Source organism: Culex pipiens, chromosome 3 (assembly GCF_016801865.2).
Source record: "Culex pipiens pallens isolate TS chromosome 3, TS_CPP_V2, whole genome shotgun sequence".
Taxonomy (NCBI): Eukaryota; Metazoa; Arthropoda; class Insecta; order Diptera; family Culicidae; genus Culex; species Culex pipiens.
In genome coordinates this window covers 171335631-171352052 of record NC_068939.1, presented here as the reverse complement: position 1 = coordinate 171352052, position 16422 = coordinate 171335631, and the positions used below count along the sequence as shown (strand labels likewise).

Sequence of the window (16422 nt, the reverse complement as noted above, 5' to 3'; positions counted from 1 at the left end):
TCCAAAAAATTTCATAATCTTGTCCAATCATCCAATCAACGCGCTTCATCCCGGTTGACGCGGTCCAGCGAAATGGGTCAATCACGTGTCGTCTCGTCGTCGCTTTTAAGTCGGTTGTCCCACCAAGACAAGATTGACTGACTGACGGCGAACATGACCATCTACTGCAGTTGCACCAAGATGCTCTGCACGCGATTTAGGTACCTTTGACAGTTGAGAGATTTGCATGTGAGATTCGGGTAATACGGATTGGATCTCCAATACCTATTCATAAATCTGGGCCAAGTGAGCGGAGAGGAGCGCGCGCAAATCGCTGTTGGTTGTTGTGGATTAAATTGAATGTAATTCTCTAATTTAGTTCAAGCTAATCCCATCGGGGCAACGCTGGACGCTGGGGTGGACACGGAGGGAAATGTGAGTATTGATTTACAATCGATTCTTCAAACTGTAAGGACATAAGAAATTTAGGATTTTTCAAGACACAAACATTACAGAAATATTTCCCTCCGTGCCTTTTCAGGATCGGTTGGTGACTGTGACCATCAATCTCGCAGAGATGATCGTGTCCACCGTTAAGCACCACCGGATTACCGTTCAGCTTAGTTCTCAGTACGAGTTGGACCGGGGATCGGATTAGACGCTAGTCAAAGTCGGAGAATCCGCGGGCGCGCGCGTGTGTGTGTGTTGTAGATGTAGTCAATCAATTGATCCGGAACGAAAATAGATATCCTTTAGAACTGAGGGCGCGTGGCGCGTGGACAACCGTTTAAGATCGTTGATCTGTCGTGACAAGTGGAAAGTTTCCGTGGTTTGAAAACTAAAGTGGCCACAAAATGAGCGAACTGGAGGATATTGTGGAGCACATGAGGCGCTTTGCCTGGCCGGATTATCTCGTGTTTGTGTTGATGCTGTTCCTGTGCATCATGATTGGGGTGTACTTTGGGTTTGTGCAGCGGAAGCCGAACACCGAGTCCGAGTACCTGATGGGTGGCCGGACCATGCTGGTGTTTCCGATCGCGCTCTCGCTTATTGCAAGGTTTGGTTATTTTGTTATTTACACCTTACCAGTATGGGGATTCCCCCATTTTCTAGAGCTTGGGAATTTAGATTTTACGAATGGACACATCTTCCTGGGATCTCTATCAATCCTATAGTTGCTATAAATCTAATTTAAACTTTCTACGAATAAAGAAAAAAAAATCTCATAGATATAATTAAACAAATCATCATTCAATTAATTAAATGCTCGATTATTACAAAAATCGTAAAATATAGGTTCAATTTTCAAGTCGTTCTTGGTTACGTCTGGCTTTTCTTTCAAATTTTAGTCAGTAATTTGTCTTAATTTATGACAGCCTATTTTCACATGATTTTGATGGGTGAAATCAATTCAAATCAAATTAAATTTTGGGGAGTGCCGTCAAACTGGTGTCTGTACACCCAGAACTGGGCATTGGCATACGAGAGAATAAAGAGTACGATTCGGTAGTAAAATGGTACTGTGTGCGGACTGAGAGGATAAATCCCGAAATTACTGAGAGTACTTTACTCATGGGTTCATCTTCAAAAAAAAATCATCTATCAAAAAAAAAGAACCGGTACCGAGTCTCGAACCCAAGACCTTCGGCATATTGAACCGTGCCTTTGCCGTAAAGGCCACCGCGGTTCGGTTAAGAGGTGGCGGTCATGTGTCCATATAAGCCACTCAATAGGATGAACTGTTTCAAAGAACGAATGAATACGCGAGAGGACTATACTCTCGCAAAATAGCCCTTTCCTCACGTTTCTTTTCGTGACGACTATCCGCTCGTTCTTTAACTTTGGGTGTAGGGCAAGTAATTTCTTAAATAATGAACATAACACCGTTTCTTTTTGGAATGACAAGAAAATAAAATAAGGAGATATAAATGCAACTTTCTGAAAAAATCAGGAGGCTTTCTAATGATTAGGGCTAGTGATTTTTCGCGAATTCAAGGAAGCCGCGTAATCCGTGAAATTCGCCCCTTGCCGTGAAATTTAAGAAAAACCGTGAAATGCCACAAAATTTTAAATATTCAATTGATAAATCGCATTTAAGCATTGTTTTTTTCATTCAAACATTTTCAATGATTTTTAAAAAGCATTTTAAAAGTAGTTTACAAATAAAAAAGGGATCCGTGGTTTAGGGGTAAGCGTGATTGCCTCTCGACCAGTCGGCCTGGGTTCGATCCCAGAAGATTTTAAACGAACGTTTATCAATTCTTCTTTTATAGAAAACGCAAAAAATAACCTTGAGCAATTCCAGCCCAAAACAGGAATTTTTTAGGTACTTTTTTCTCGACCCTCTCCGATTTCAATAAAACTTTGTAGACAAGTTATCCTACGCTTATATAAGCCATTTTTGTGTATATGCAACCAGTAACACTCGAGAATGACATTTGAGAAGGGCGTAAGTGTTTTAAATATTTTTGTATTTCGTAATTTAAATATTGCTGTATCTTGAAGCCGTTGCATCGTATCAAAAAGTGGTCAAAGACAAACTTGTAGGAAATTTGACGGGTTTTCCGAAAAAAATACAATGAAAGAAAAAAACACGCCACTTTCATGAGATTTTTTGATTTTTAAGTTTAAAAGTCAAATTTCAAGGTGAGCCCACGATTTTTCGTTCAATTTTTTTGTGAAAATAGCCTAAGATGTTACAAAAAGACTCACAAAAAATGCAGGATGGAGCAACTCACCTAAAAAAATACAAAAATCGTTTACTGAAACTGTTTTTTTTTTCAAAAGTGCTCTAAACATCATTTCAAAAACCGAACACAGGAGTCAATTCTCCAGACAATTTTACATAAAAGTCTCCATATTGACCATTGTCCTTAGTCCAATCCTTGTGAAGGTACAGCGGTTTTTGAAAATAAAAATGTTGAAAAAATAGGTTTTTTGATGGTTTTTGGCAATTTCTATATGACAGACTTGATTTTTCAGTCTCGAAAATATTTTTACCGAAAAGCTCGTCCAATTTCCCATAAGATAGTTTTTGACCACATTTCAATTGGATGTATGGACTTACAAATATAAGCAAATTACATTGCTCATAACTGAAAACATAATATTTTTTCAGTGTAGTATAGTAACCTGGATAGTAAATAAGCTTATATCTCTAAGCCCATACTTCCAATTGAAATATGGTCAAAGACATACTTATGGGAAATTGGACGAGACTTTTAAGACATATGCTTGCAACATCATGTAATTAGTAGGCCTTGCATCAGAATTCTGAGAAATTTTGAAAATTATAACTTTTTTTCTCACTTAAACTCAAATATCTCGGCTGTGGAATGTCAAAATTGCATTTTCTTAGAGAAAAAATGTTCGCCATAACATTTCTTACAAGATGCATGTATTGGTTTAACTGGGAAAAATAGGCTACCCAAAATTAAATGAGCATTTCTGAAAAAAAGTTTCGAAAAAATGCGATTTTTTCGACATAAATCCGCCTGGGAAGGTCCAAAAGCTTAAGTTTTGGTCCAATACTGATAGTCAGGATTAGTGATTTTTCACGCTCGAAAATTGCAAATTTCACGGGGACCTCAATTTCAAATTACCAAATTTTACGCAAATTTCGCGGAACGTTAAAAATGTTAAAATAACTCTGAAAATCCTATGTTTAAATCACAGAAACTACTTTTTATGCTTCATTATTTATTATTCTTCAATAAACTAAAAAAAAATCACGTAGCGTGACACAAAAAAAAATCTCCTAATTTTCAAAAAAGTTTCCACCTGGTTTATATATTTGGAAACAAAATGTAGGGCACGCGTACACTCATTTACTGAACTGCTTTTTAATTTACGACTAATAAAGCTAAAATGTTTTCGCTTATTTGTTTCTGTTATATCATTATATCTTTTATTGAATTTCATATCAAAGCCAGATTTAACAATCTTGTACAGCCAAAATGAGTAAAATAAATTGAATTTTCTGCGACATTTAGCCCATTAAACATATTTTTTAGGTTTTTAGCTCACTTTTCAAAAACTAAATTTGAAATCAATTTGCAAAAATGATATATTTTCTTAACAAAATCGAAATTTTTATTTTAAATGAGAAAAGGAAACAAAAAAAGTATTATTTTTTAACTTTGACGGGAATTATTAAACAGAACTCAGAAAAAAATAAATGTTTCAATATGTGTTTTCAAAGATATAAAAAACTCTTCCTTTTATTTTGAATAAAACAAAAATTGTTTTTTTTTAGCTTTTCGAAATTATTCCTTTCAAATTAAAAAGGCAGTAAAATTTTTCATTACAGCGAATGAAAACATAACTAAATTTAGCTAGTTTCTAAAAAAACTCGAAAATCTAAACATTTCTTCAAATTGTTTATATCAACTTGACATACATATATATTCAAGCTCTTTAATTGAAAACTAATTAAATGTACTTGAATAGTCTTCATGGATGAAATATTTATGAAATTTAAGAATTTCACACCGTCCACGAAATCGTCAAAAATCACTTACCCTATATTAGTAATTAAACCAGAGTATTCACTCGCTTAATTCTACAGTATTTCATAAAATAATGTTTATTCCTATTTGAGTTTGATCAATTATTTTGAGAAAAATCGTTTCACACAAACATAACATTTCACGGGATTTCGCGGAAAAAGCCAAATTACGCGGATTTCACGCTGCCCGCGAAATCGTGAAATTTCACTAACCCTACTGATAGTGCATCTTAATCTCTGGACAAAAACCGTTTGAAGATAATACACACCTAATCGAATCAGTTTTTGTACTGATTCCAAGCGATTTTAGAAAATTTGTTCAAAAAAGTGATTTTTTTCGGTAAATTGAATAGGGGGTGCGAGAAAGTATTTTATTATTTTTTTCTTGTCTAAGAAAATATTGTTTCTAACATCGTATTCTTTCATTTAAGAAGCGAGCTCCTGAAATTCCTCGACATGACCTCAAAATGGGACAGGCTAATGAACAAGTAGCGTAAATCTATGATTTTTAATTTGAATGTGTTTTTACCTACAGATTCAACTTTTTTTTATAAAACTTATGCCAGATTCGAATAAAAAAAATAAATCCAATATTGTGCTGTACAATGTTCCAATCCTTCTTTGATAATTTTATGAGAAAACTGTAAATTTAGAAAAAAAGATAGTTAATTGAATTATTTTACAAGAAAGTCTTTCAAAAATCAATGAAAATTCTTGAATGTATCTGTTGGCAGCTATATAATTGGTAAATTAATTGTAATATACGGGGAAACTCATTTTAAATCATGTTTATTAAAGAAAAAGTTCACACATATTTGCGCACTCAAAATTTGATATTCATTAAATATTTTAAAGCAAAAAAAAAAATAATCTCGTCTTTTGCAACCAGTTTTATTAAGATTAATACAGGGATCATGAGAAATAATCGATTTTGTTCTTCAACCCAGCAGAAAGGCATACGATTTAAGGCAAGTAAATTCATTTGTGGCGCCGCCTACATTTAAAACATAGCGCGCTGCAATACTTCAACTTATTTTCATTTTTTTATTCATGATTTAAAAAAAAAAACAATAGAAATGTTATTTTTTTTAAAGAAACATTTTGAAAAGTGAAATTAAATTTGAAATCCAATTTTTTTTTATGATAAGATGCTCCATTTTCATGTTAAGGTCAGTTGAGGGTTAATGTCAGGTAAATAGTAATGTTTTCAAATATTGTTCATGTTTGTTCCAAAAATATTTTTTTTTCGATCAGCTGGAAAATTGGTAAGAGAGCATTCCAAAGAATTGATATGAAGTCAATTGTATAACAGGTCAGTTTTAAGTGGATCTAGGCTAAATCGAAAAACTCTCAATGTATTGTAAAAAAGGAATTGATTTTTTTTAAACAAGGCGTCATCTTCAAATAACGTACAAAATGCCAAATCCATTCACACACTCTCAGACCCTTTCCCTCTGCTGAACAGTAAAAAAATGCACTCTGTTCTAAAAGCATTTTGAAATTATTTTTTCAAAAAGTTAGCCCAATACATTCATCTGAAGTTTTTGTCTCTCCCTTTTAGAAAATTGGTCCAAAAAGAAAGGTAAACAAATATTGCTAAAAAACAAATTTAGTTCTGTCAAACGCGACATTTAAAAGCTTTTCACAAACTTTGAATTTCATCGGAAAAATAAAAGATTTTTTATGAATTCTAAGAGTTTTTGAGTTTTTGAAAGCAGAATTCATTTTTTTTAGTGTTTGTATTACCAACAATTGAAAAAATCTGGTTATTGTTTCAAAAGAAACTCATTCTCTTTCCATCAATCAAAATCAAGCTTTTACTACCCGTGATTAAAAAATCTCCCAAGTAAATCAAGATGTGTAGCGTTTTATTCTTTAAAAACATGTAGAATGAATCTTTTTGAAATATTCCTAAGAAGCTTTAAAAACTTTTGTTTCACATCTGGTTATTTTAGTTTGCCAAGAATTTGGATAATTTTTGGTCAAATTTTCATCTTTTTCTTGTTTTTTGAGGATTTTGGGAAAAACGTCAATTCAGGATTTTGGCGGCAGGTTCTTACCAAAATTTGTTCAACTGTGAGATTCAACAACTCTAACAAAAACACATTTCTTCTTTCAGCTTCATATCCGGCATAACCCTGCTAGGGCTACCGACCGAGGTTTATTCCTTCGGAATCCAGTACGTGTACGTGGCTCTCGGTGTCATCGCAATGGGCCTCGTTATGGGCTTTATCTATCTGCCCGTGTTTCACAAGCTCAACATCACTTCCACCTACGAGGTAACGTACCAACCATTAAAAAAAACAAAAAGTCTAACGAACTAAATTTCGTCATCAACATTTCGAATGCGCGGGTGTTTTTTTTATGGGGCCAACACGATTATCTAATTGAATCATCGTCCGAAATGATTGTTTCGGAAAGTAAATCCCTCCAACTACCACTAGCAAAGTGATCGAGTGAAGAACCTTTACATGACATTACATGCAAATAGCGAGCATCAAACTACCATAATAAAAATAAAACTAAATTGTCGTAGTGGCGCTTGGCCACTTTCGCCATTCACAGAAATTAATTGTACACAATCAAACGGTTTGCCATTCGACAGTGAGAGCGAAAGTCAAGCACGATTCTGTTTGCTCTCGCAAACACGTGCTGCAACCGGTCTGGTGGCGTCGCGACGCTTTCAACTGCGCGCGCTTTTCGGTGTGATGTCAGAACCGGCGACGCCTACTGATGATTTTGGTGGTAGTTGCAGGGTTGTTATGGTGCAATTCCATCTCAAATCTGGTATTTTTCTGGTACTTTTGTACCCGACCCTCTCCGATTTCAATGAAACTTTGTAGACATGTTATCCTAGGCCTTTATAAGCCATTTTTGTGTATATGGAGCCAATTGTACTCGAAAATGACATTTGAGAAGGGCGAAAGTTATTTAGATATTTTTGTATTCTGTAATTTAAAAATGACTCTATCTCGAAGCCGTTGCATCGTACCAAAAAGTGGTCAAAGACAAACTTGTAGGAAACTTGGACGGGCTTTCTGAAAAAATACACGGAAAGAAAAATACACGCCACTTCTATGGGATTTTTTAATTTTTATGTTTTAAAGTTAAATTTTAAGGTGAAATCACGATTTTTTTTCGTTCAATTTTTTTGTGAAAATAGCCTAAGATGTTACAAAAAGACTCACAAAAAATGCAGAATGGTATGTCCCTCCTAAAAAAAAATTACAAAAATCAATTACTAAAACTGTTTTTTGGAAAAGTGGTCTGAACGTCAAAATTTTAAAAAGCCGATACTAGGAATCGATTCTCCAGACAATTTTACATAAAAGTCTCCATATTGACCTTTGTCCTAAGTCCAATCCTTGCGAGGTTACATCGGCTTTAAACATAAAAATGTTGAAAAACTGCTTTTTTGATGGTTTTTGGCTTTTTCTATATGACAGACTTGATTTTTCAGTTTCGAAAATATTTTTACCTTAAAGCTCGTCCAATTTCCCGTAAGTTTGCCTTTGACAGTTTTTCAATTTGACTTGTCTTATTATTTACGAAAGCTTATTTAGTATCCAGGTTTTACCACACTGAAAAAAATATTCTATTTACAGTTATGAACAATGTAATTAAACTTATATCTGTGAGCCCATACATTTAATTGAAATGCTGTCCAAGGCAAACTTATGGGAAATTGGACGAGCTTTCCGGTAAAATATTTACGAGACTGAAAAACCAAGTCTGTCATATAGAAATTGCCAAAAACCACTAAAAAACCTATTTTTCAACATTTTTATTTTTAAAACCACTGTATCTTCCCAAGGATTGGACTAAGGACAATGGTCAATATAGAGACTTTTATGTAAAATTGTCTGGAGATTCGATTCCCACTATCGGTTCCGAAAAATTTTGACGTTTAGACCACTTTTCAAAAAAACAGTTGCAGTAAATGATTTTTTTAAATTTTTTTAGGAGAGACATACCATCCTGCATTTTTCGTGAGTCTTTTTGTAACATTTTAGGCTATTTCCTCAAAAATTTTGAGCGAAAAAAAATCGTGACATCACCATCAAATTTAACTTTTAAACTTAAAAACTGAAAAATCTCATAGAAGTGGCGTGTATTTTTGTTTCAGCGTACCTAAAATACCTAACGCCCTTCTCAAATACACAACAATGGCTTATATAGGCCTAGAATAACATGTCTACAAAGTTTCATTGAAATCGGAGAGGGTCGGATACAAAAGTACCAGAAAAAATCCTTATTTGAGCTGGAATTGCTCAATATTTATTCTCCCCCTCTAGAACGCAAAATTAAGTGGAAAATGGATTTTCCGAGGAATGGTGAAGCTTTGCTGTCTTCAGAAAAGTTGTTGCAAATGGAAAGGGGCAACTCTTGGTTTGGTTAGGGTGGTTCACGATAAGGGGGATTTTTGAGAACTTTTCAGAAATATTTTTGAGATTATTTTTGTCTTCTAGAATGTTGTTTCCAAAAATTTATTTTTTTACAAGTCAATTTGGACTTAAAGGACAAAAGTTAGGGCCATTAAAAGGTAAAAAGAGGTAAATTTAAAATTTATATATCTCGAAAAGCGTAGGCCAAACTTTAAATGCCAGGTTGCATTCGAAAGGGATCTAGCACTACAAACGCTGAAAAAATCTCAGGAGTGTTTTTCTTTTAATTCGAGATATCTGCATTTGAATGTGTCTACTTTTCAAGGGACCACCCTAACGAAATTCAAAAAAAATGTCCAGCTATATATTTAATCATGCAATTTTGCTCGCTGAATCTGAATCTGCCCTCGGAATTGATCCAAATTGTCAAAATATCTATTTTTGGTCATATTTTGGGTTTCTATGTGAAACTATCAACCTTGACGCAGCAGAGAAAGCAGAATTCTGTGTTCAAGTTCAAGTCAGATTTGGGTAAATTTTTTGATAAATATTAATTTTTTATCCGTTCCCCATCCCTCCTAAAACATATTTTTGTTCGTAAAGTTCAGAAAATTGTACTACCAGCTTTCAAGAAAAAATGGTAATGTTCCAAACTTGTTTATTTGATCAGGGTGACTGTAATCGAAATGGAGCCATTCGTCACGTTTTAGAGATAATTAGTTTAATAGAGCTATTTTTAATAACAAAAACTTTTATTTCAATGTTTTCTGTTTCAGTACCTGGAGATACGTTTCGATAAACGGTTACGAATGTTCGGTTCAGTAATGTTTACCATAATGAATGTAAGTTTTATTTGTCATAAGAGGCCAAATTTAATCCGTTTAATAATAATATATTTTCCCCCAACAGATTGGTTACTTACCAATAGTTATCTACGTTCCAGCACTTGCTTTTAATCAAGGTATTTTTTTTCTACTTTTTTGTGATTGAAATAGTTAATCTTAAGGTGCCATTCTACTGCCAAAAACATAAATAAGACAAGACACATCAAATATTCCAAGGTTTGAATCTTGTCTAATTTGAGTTCAAATTAAGTTTTCCTGCAATTGAATACCTCCTTAATCGAACGTTACACAAATTATTAATCTTTTACTGTATTTCGTCTACCCTTTTCTCTTTTACCCAACCACCACCACCACCACCACCCCCTAGTGACCGGCGTAAACATCCACGTGATCACTCCTATTGTTTGTGTCGTGTGCGTGTTTTACACCTGTGTGGTAAGAAATGGCGTCCCGGTTTGCGTCCTAGCTAAGTACTGAAACATTTCATTTGTAGGACAGACGCCCTCATGTTCTTGCATGTACTTCATAGTAGATGAACTTGCATGATTCGACCGATTTCATTGGTATGTTGGATTGGTTCGTTGAAATTTTGGGATTAATGTATTTTAACCTTCTTTAGGGTGGCCTCAAAGCGGTCGTTTGGACCGATGTCGTGCAGACTTTTTCGATGTTCGGCGCGCTCGTGCTGGTGGCCGTCAAGGGAACCATCGACCTGGGAGGATCGGATGTTGTGTTCAGGAGTGCCTGGGAAACTGGTCGGTTGGAGAGGCCCAAGTATGGTCATGGTTTTGGGGGTTTCCAACGCAAGTCTTGGGTAATAACGTTCTGTTTTTTTGTTTGTAGCTTTGACATCAACCCGACCACGCGGCACACCCTGTGGTCACAGTTGATCGGTGGGTTCGTGTACTGGCTGCAGACGAATGCCGTCAGTCAGAACATGATCCAGCGGTACCTGTCGCTGCCGTCGGTGAAGGCCGGTCGGCGGGCTCTGTGGATCTTTGTCTTTGGAGTTTGTCTGCTGATGGCGTTGTGCAGCTACTGCGGCCTGCTGATCTACGCGACCTACCAAAACTGCGACCCGTTGACGACCAAGGTGAGTGTCTTTACTAAATGTCAGTTTTAAATATTTCACGCCATGCAACATTTCAGCTCGCCAAAGCCAAGGACCAACTGCTCCCACTGTTTGTGATGGACATTCTCGGGGAACTTCCCGGCCTTCCTGGGCTTTTCGTAGCCGGAGTGTTCAGCGCGGCGCTGAGTTCGCTGTCGACCTGTCTGAACTCGATGTCCGCCGTCATTTTGGAAGATTTTGTCAAGCCTTACGTGAAGAAGCCGCTTTCGCCGCTGGCCATCAACTGGATCATGCGCTCCGTAGTCGTCGGCGTCGGTGCCCTTTGCGCCGCACTGGTCTTTGTTGTCGAGAAGATGGGCACGGTTCTCCAGCTGACCATGAGTCTCGAAGCCATCACCAACGGACCATTACTAGGCACTTTCACGCTAGGCATCCTGATTCCTTGGGTTGAGTCCAGGGTGAGTATACTTCACCAATCCCATCAGCCAAGACTCAAACCCCCCCTGAATTTCTTCACAGAGCGCCCTAACGGGAGGCATCGTCGGCGTCCTGTTCATGTCCTGGCTCAGCCTGAAGGCCCAGTACGCGGTCGCGACCGGTGCCATAACCTACCCCCACAAGCAGATGTCTGTCGAGGAGTGCAGCTACGAGTTTGACCGGTCCGCCCTGAACGCCACCGTCACGAGTTCCGTGGCCGCCGAGTGAGTCTGATTCCGACCACGAAACGTCAATTTTTCAAATTCCTTCTTGTTTCAGGGACATCTTCCCCCTGTTCCGGGTGTGCTACATGTGGTACACCTTCCTGGGGGCGGCCGTTACGATCTTGGTGTCGCTCGCGTGCACCCTGGTCTACGGACGGAACGATCCCAAGACGGTGGCGCCGGATCTGCTGGCGGGATTCGTGCGGCGGTACGTGTACGGTGGGGAGGGGGAAGAAGCGAGTGGAAGCGGATGCAACGGGAAAGAGGTTAAGGCGAGGTTGAACAATTCGACGGGGGGTTGTAATCACGACGAGATTTTGAAAGAGTCGCAGCTTTGAGGAGGCGCGGGTATTTTGCGGAAGATGCAAGTGTTCCTATTTTATTGTATGATGATGGATTTATAATAATAATGATAAATAAGAAAATAACTGGTACACATTCAATGAAAATCACACTCCTACTTCTATGAGTCACCATCCACATGTTTTAGCCTTAGGTTTCTGATGGGATCAGACGTATTCAACAACCTAAATAACGTTGTTTCCAAGGTAGTTGACGATAAATTGATGGAGGCTCGATAACGATAATTCTATCGTTATTTTCGGGACGATATCGATAATCTATCGTTATCGTTATTTCGATAATTCTATCGGCGATATCATTTTTAAAATCTTTCTAAAAAAATCGTTGCACTATGGGTATCAAATATTGCAAATTTGAGTATGTACTTTCGAAAAATAATAGTATTTAAGAAAACTCTGATAAGTTGAAAAAGCATACAAAATTTCACTTCGTTGGATAGGCATATTACAAAATTTGAAAATTTTAGTATATGAAAAAAACTCTAATGAAGTGTAAAAGCATACAAAATTTTGCTTCGTTTGAAACCCATATTGCAAATCGTGAAAATTTAAGTATTTTCGAAAAAATACGGTATTTTGTGAAATTGTAGTGTTTCAAAAAACTTTAATGAAATGCATCGTTGGATACCCATATTGTAAATTTTGTCAAAATTTTAGTATTAAAAAAACTCTAGTGAAGTGAAAAACCATACAAAATTTTGCTTCGTTTGATACGATGATGGTTAAAATTTTGCTGCGCACTAACGAATATGTGTGTGTGAGTTTTTAGTATAAGTTTAACGATTTTTAAAAAGTCAAGATATTTGTTTCGATCATGTTTTAAGTTTTGTAAGCTTATTTTTAATTTATTTTGTTTTTTATAGTTTTTAAAATTTGTAAAATATTTTTTTATGTTTGTAAATTTTGTAAATTTTATTGAGTTTCAAGTTTTTGAAGTTTTTTTTTAATAAAAATTTGTTTATGTTTTAAAAGTTTTTAAAGTATTTGGAATCTTCAAGTACTTGAAATTTATGATTTTTTTGTATTTTTTCAAGTTTCAAGTTTTAAAAGTTTTCAAATTTTTCAAGTTTTACAAGTTTTTTAGGTTATTCAAGTTTTATTTTTTTTATTTTTTCCGAGTTTTTCAAACTATCAAGTTTTTTGATTTTTTTCTGGTTTTTTATGGTTTTCATGTTTTTTTTAAGGGTTTTCATGTTTTCATTTTTTTCCGAGTTTTTCAAATTATCAAGTTTTTCAAGTTTTTCAAGTTTTTCAGGTTTTTTAAGTTTTTCAAGTTTTTAAGTTTTTTCAAATTTTTTAAGTTGAAGAACTTGAAAAACTTGAAAAACATGAAAAATTAGGAAAAAAAACTTGAATAGCTTGAAAAACTTGAAAAACTTCAAGTTTGTCAAGTTTTTAAAGTTTGCAAGTTTTTCATGTTTTTCAAGTTTTTCAAGTTTTTCAAGTTTTTCAAGTTTTTCTTGTTATTGAAGTTTTTCAAGTTTTTTCAATTTTTTCAAGTTGTTCAAGTTTTTGTAGTTTTTCAAGTTTTTCATGTTTTTCTTCTTCTTGTTTCTTTTTAAAGTTTGCAAGTTTTTCATGTTTTTCAAGTTTTTCAAGTTTTTTCAATTTTTTTAATTTTTTCAAATTTGTCAAGTTTTTAAAGTTTTTTAAGTTTTTCAAGTTTTTCAAGTTTTGTATGTTTTGTAAGTTTTGTAAGTTTTGTAAGTTTTGTAAGTTTTGTAAGTTTTGAAAGTTTTGTAAGTTTTGTAAGTTTTGTAAGTTTTGTAAGTTTTGTAAGTTTTGTAAGTTTTGTAAGTTTTGTAAGTTTTGTAAGTTTTGTAAGTTTTGTAAGTTTTGTAAGTTTTGTAAGTTTTGTAAGTTTTGTAAGTTTTGTAAGATTTGTAAGATTTGTAAGTTTTGTAAGTTTTGTAAGTTTTGTAAGTTTTGTAAGCTTTGTAAGCTTTGTAAGTTTTGTAAGTTTTGTAAGTTTTGTAAGTTTTGTAAGTTTTGTAAGTTTTGTAAGTTTTGTAAGTTTTGTAAGTTTTGTAAGTTTTGTAAGTTTTGTAAGTTTTGTAAGTTTTGTAAGTTTTGTAAGTTTTGTAAGTTTTGTAAGTTTTGTAAGTTTTGTAAGTTTTGTATGTTTTGTAAGTTTTGTAAGTTTTGTAAGTTTTGTATGTTTTGTAAGTTTTGTAAGTTTTGTAAGTTTTGTAAGTTTTGTAAGTTTTGTAAGTTTTGTAAGTTTTGTAAGTTTTGTAAGTTTTGTAAGTTTTGTAAGTTTTGTAAGATTTGTAAGTTTTGTAAGTTTTGTAAGTTTTGTAAGTTTTGTAAGTTTTGTAAGTTTTTCAAGTTTTTCAATTTTTTTAAGTTTTTCAAGTTTTTCAAGTTTTTCAAGTTTTTCAAGTTTTTCAAGTTTTTCAAGTTTTCCAAATTTTTCAAGTTTTTCAAGTTTTTCAGGTTTTTCAGGTTTTTCAGGTTTTTTTAGGTTATTTCAAGTTTTTCAGGTTTTTTAGGTTATTTCAAGTTTTTAAGTTGTTCATGTTCTTTTTTAAATTTTTCAAGATTTTTAAGATTTTTAAATTTATAATTTTTAGTTTTTGGTTTTTAATTTTCTCAAAGGAGATTTTTCAGAGATTTTAGCACAGATATGATTTATGCTAATGAAAACTTCTACATAAATTGATAACACTTACCTTATATATTTTCATTGTTAGTTAGGTAGACATTGGACGAGATTGTCACATGTTATCAAAAATCAACAAAAAGCTTTAACTTTCATGCATTTTGCTCCTTACACACTGATTCTTAACCAGGGACTTTTCACATTATTAATTTTCACAACATTTCTTTCCTCCTCAGAGTATCATCAAACATTTATTCCCCTCTTCTTCCTACCGCGACCGACTGCGCTGCCGTTTACTCTTCTTGGTTTTCTTCTGCTTGTGCGCATCCCGCCTTCGCGTCTCCTCATCGTCATCGGACGATCCCCGCCGGTAGTTCCGATCGCGATCCCGTGACCCCCGCTCCCGCTCCCTCGAGTACTCGCGCCGATGCTGTTTGTACTTGTGGGACTTTTTCTTCGTCCCCGACGACGTTCGGGACGGTTTGTGGTGCGAACGGTGGCGGGAATCGTCCTCGCTGCTGGAGCTGTCCCTCCGCCGGTCGTCACGGTCACGATCTTGGCGGGAGTGGCGATCTTCACGGTCACGATCTTCGCGGTGTTGGGACCGGCTGGAGTGCTGCTGGGTCCGATCTTCGCGGGAGGTGACACGCGGTGGAGGACTTTCCTTTTTCAGCTCCCTCTGAAGACGGGGTTCTTCCGAGGTCGCTGTCTTGTCGTTGTCTTGTCTCTTTTTGTACTCCTCGTACTTTTCCTTATCTGTAAAAATTAAAAATGAAAAGCAATTAAAATCTGTTCAACTGATCATTTGACCGACTCCGCAAACTCACTCAACACCTTGGCGTACTGATCGAACTCGGCCCTGGACACCAGCTGGAGCAGGTACTCGTTGACGTAGTCGCGGTTGCCACCGATGGCGAACTTGACCATCACACGGCCCGTGTCTTCGTTGAGGCTTTCCACCTGGAATTCATTGGAAAGAAATTGCAACCATTAGTGTGTGGTGGCCGCCGACAGTGAAATTGTCTTAAATTTTTAAAAGATCCAATAAATTAAAAATATTAGCATTTGTTTTTTTCAATTGAGGGGCATTTTCCAATTTATCAATTAATTTCACATGGGGGAAGGTCAAGGTCAAGAATTCCCAAAAAAGTATCCACGATAAACCACAAATAAAATAAATCTAAAAAACTCTCGAAATCTAAAAATCACCAAATCAATTTAAATTCAACCTGAATTTAAAAATATCCAAAATTTAAGGCCATGAAATCAAAAACCAGTAAAGAGAGAGTAGAGAGTAAAATTAAAATATTCTATTGATTTTAAACTGATTTTTTTTATTTAGAATTTAATAACCCAAAAAATAAAATTCAATTATGTAAATATTAAAATTCGAAAATTCACTTCCTCAAACATTCTTTAATAAGGCCGTTGCAAATATTTTTCAAAGTTAATTTTAGCAATTTCAGAAAATTTTGAAAATTTAAAATTCAACAATTAAAAATTATAAAAATTTAACAAATTTAACAAATTTAACAAATTTAACAAATTTAACAAATTTAACAAATTTAACAAATTTAACAAATTTAACAAATTTTACAAATTTAACAAGTTTTACAAATTTAACAAATTTTTACAAATTTTACAAATTTTACAAATTTTACAAATTTTACAAATCTTACAAATCTTACAAATCTTACAAATCTTACAAATTTTACAAATTTTACAAATCTTACAAATCTCACAAATTTTACAAATTTTACAAATTTTACATTATATGATGAGGAATTTAAGGAATTCAGTTATTTCAACAAATATAACAAAATTAACGAATTCAACAATTTTAACAAATGTAGCGAATATAGCGAATATAACGAATTTAACGACTTTAACAAATTCAATTAATTTAACGAATTTAACAAGTTTAACAAATTTAGCGAATTTAACCAGCTTAACAAATTGAGCGAATATA

At 34.6% G+C, this 16422-nt stretch overlaps 1 protein-coding gene across 1 annotated transcript; it reads left to right on the top strand.

Moving 5' to 3' along the window:
- Nucleotides 1–598: 598 nt before the first annotated feature.
- Nucleotides 599–11915, top strand: LOC120424126 (sodium-coupled monocarboxylate transporter 1). The gene is made up of 10 exons (XM_039588169.2): nt 599–1036; nt 6606–6765; nt 9648–9713; nt 9781–9832; nt 10084–10151; nt 10336–10490; nt 10560–10809; nt 10866–11246; nt 11308–11489; nt 11545–11915. The coding sequence occupies exons 1-10, from the start codon at nt 834–836 to the stop codon at nt 11825–11827; spliced, it is 1800 nt and encodes a 599-aa protein (XP_039444103.1). The 5' UTR covers nt 599–833; the 3' UTR covers nt 11828–11915.
- Nucleotides 11916–16422: the final 4507 nt, after the last annotated feature.

What these genes read in the sequence shown, in the direction of transcription:
- LOC120424126 (XM_039588169.2), top strand. Translation starts at nt 834, where the DNA reads ATGAGCGAACTGGAGGATATTGTGGAGCACATGAGGCGCTTTGCCTGG. An exon ending in GCGACCCGTTGACGACCAAG is followed by an intron (nt 10,810 to 10,865) that starts GTGAGTGTCTTT and finishes GCAACATTTCAG; the next exon opens with CTCGCCAAAGCCAAGGACCA. An exon ending in TTCCTTGGGTTGAGTCCAGG is followed by an intron (nt 11,247 to 11,307) that starts GTGAGTATACTT and finishes ATTTCTTCACAG; the next exon opens with AGCGCCCTAACGGGAGGCAT.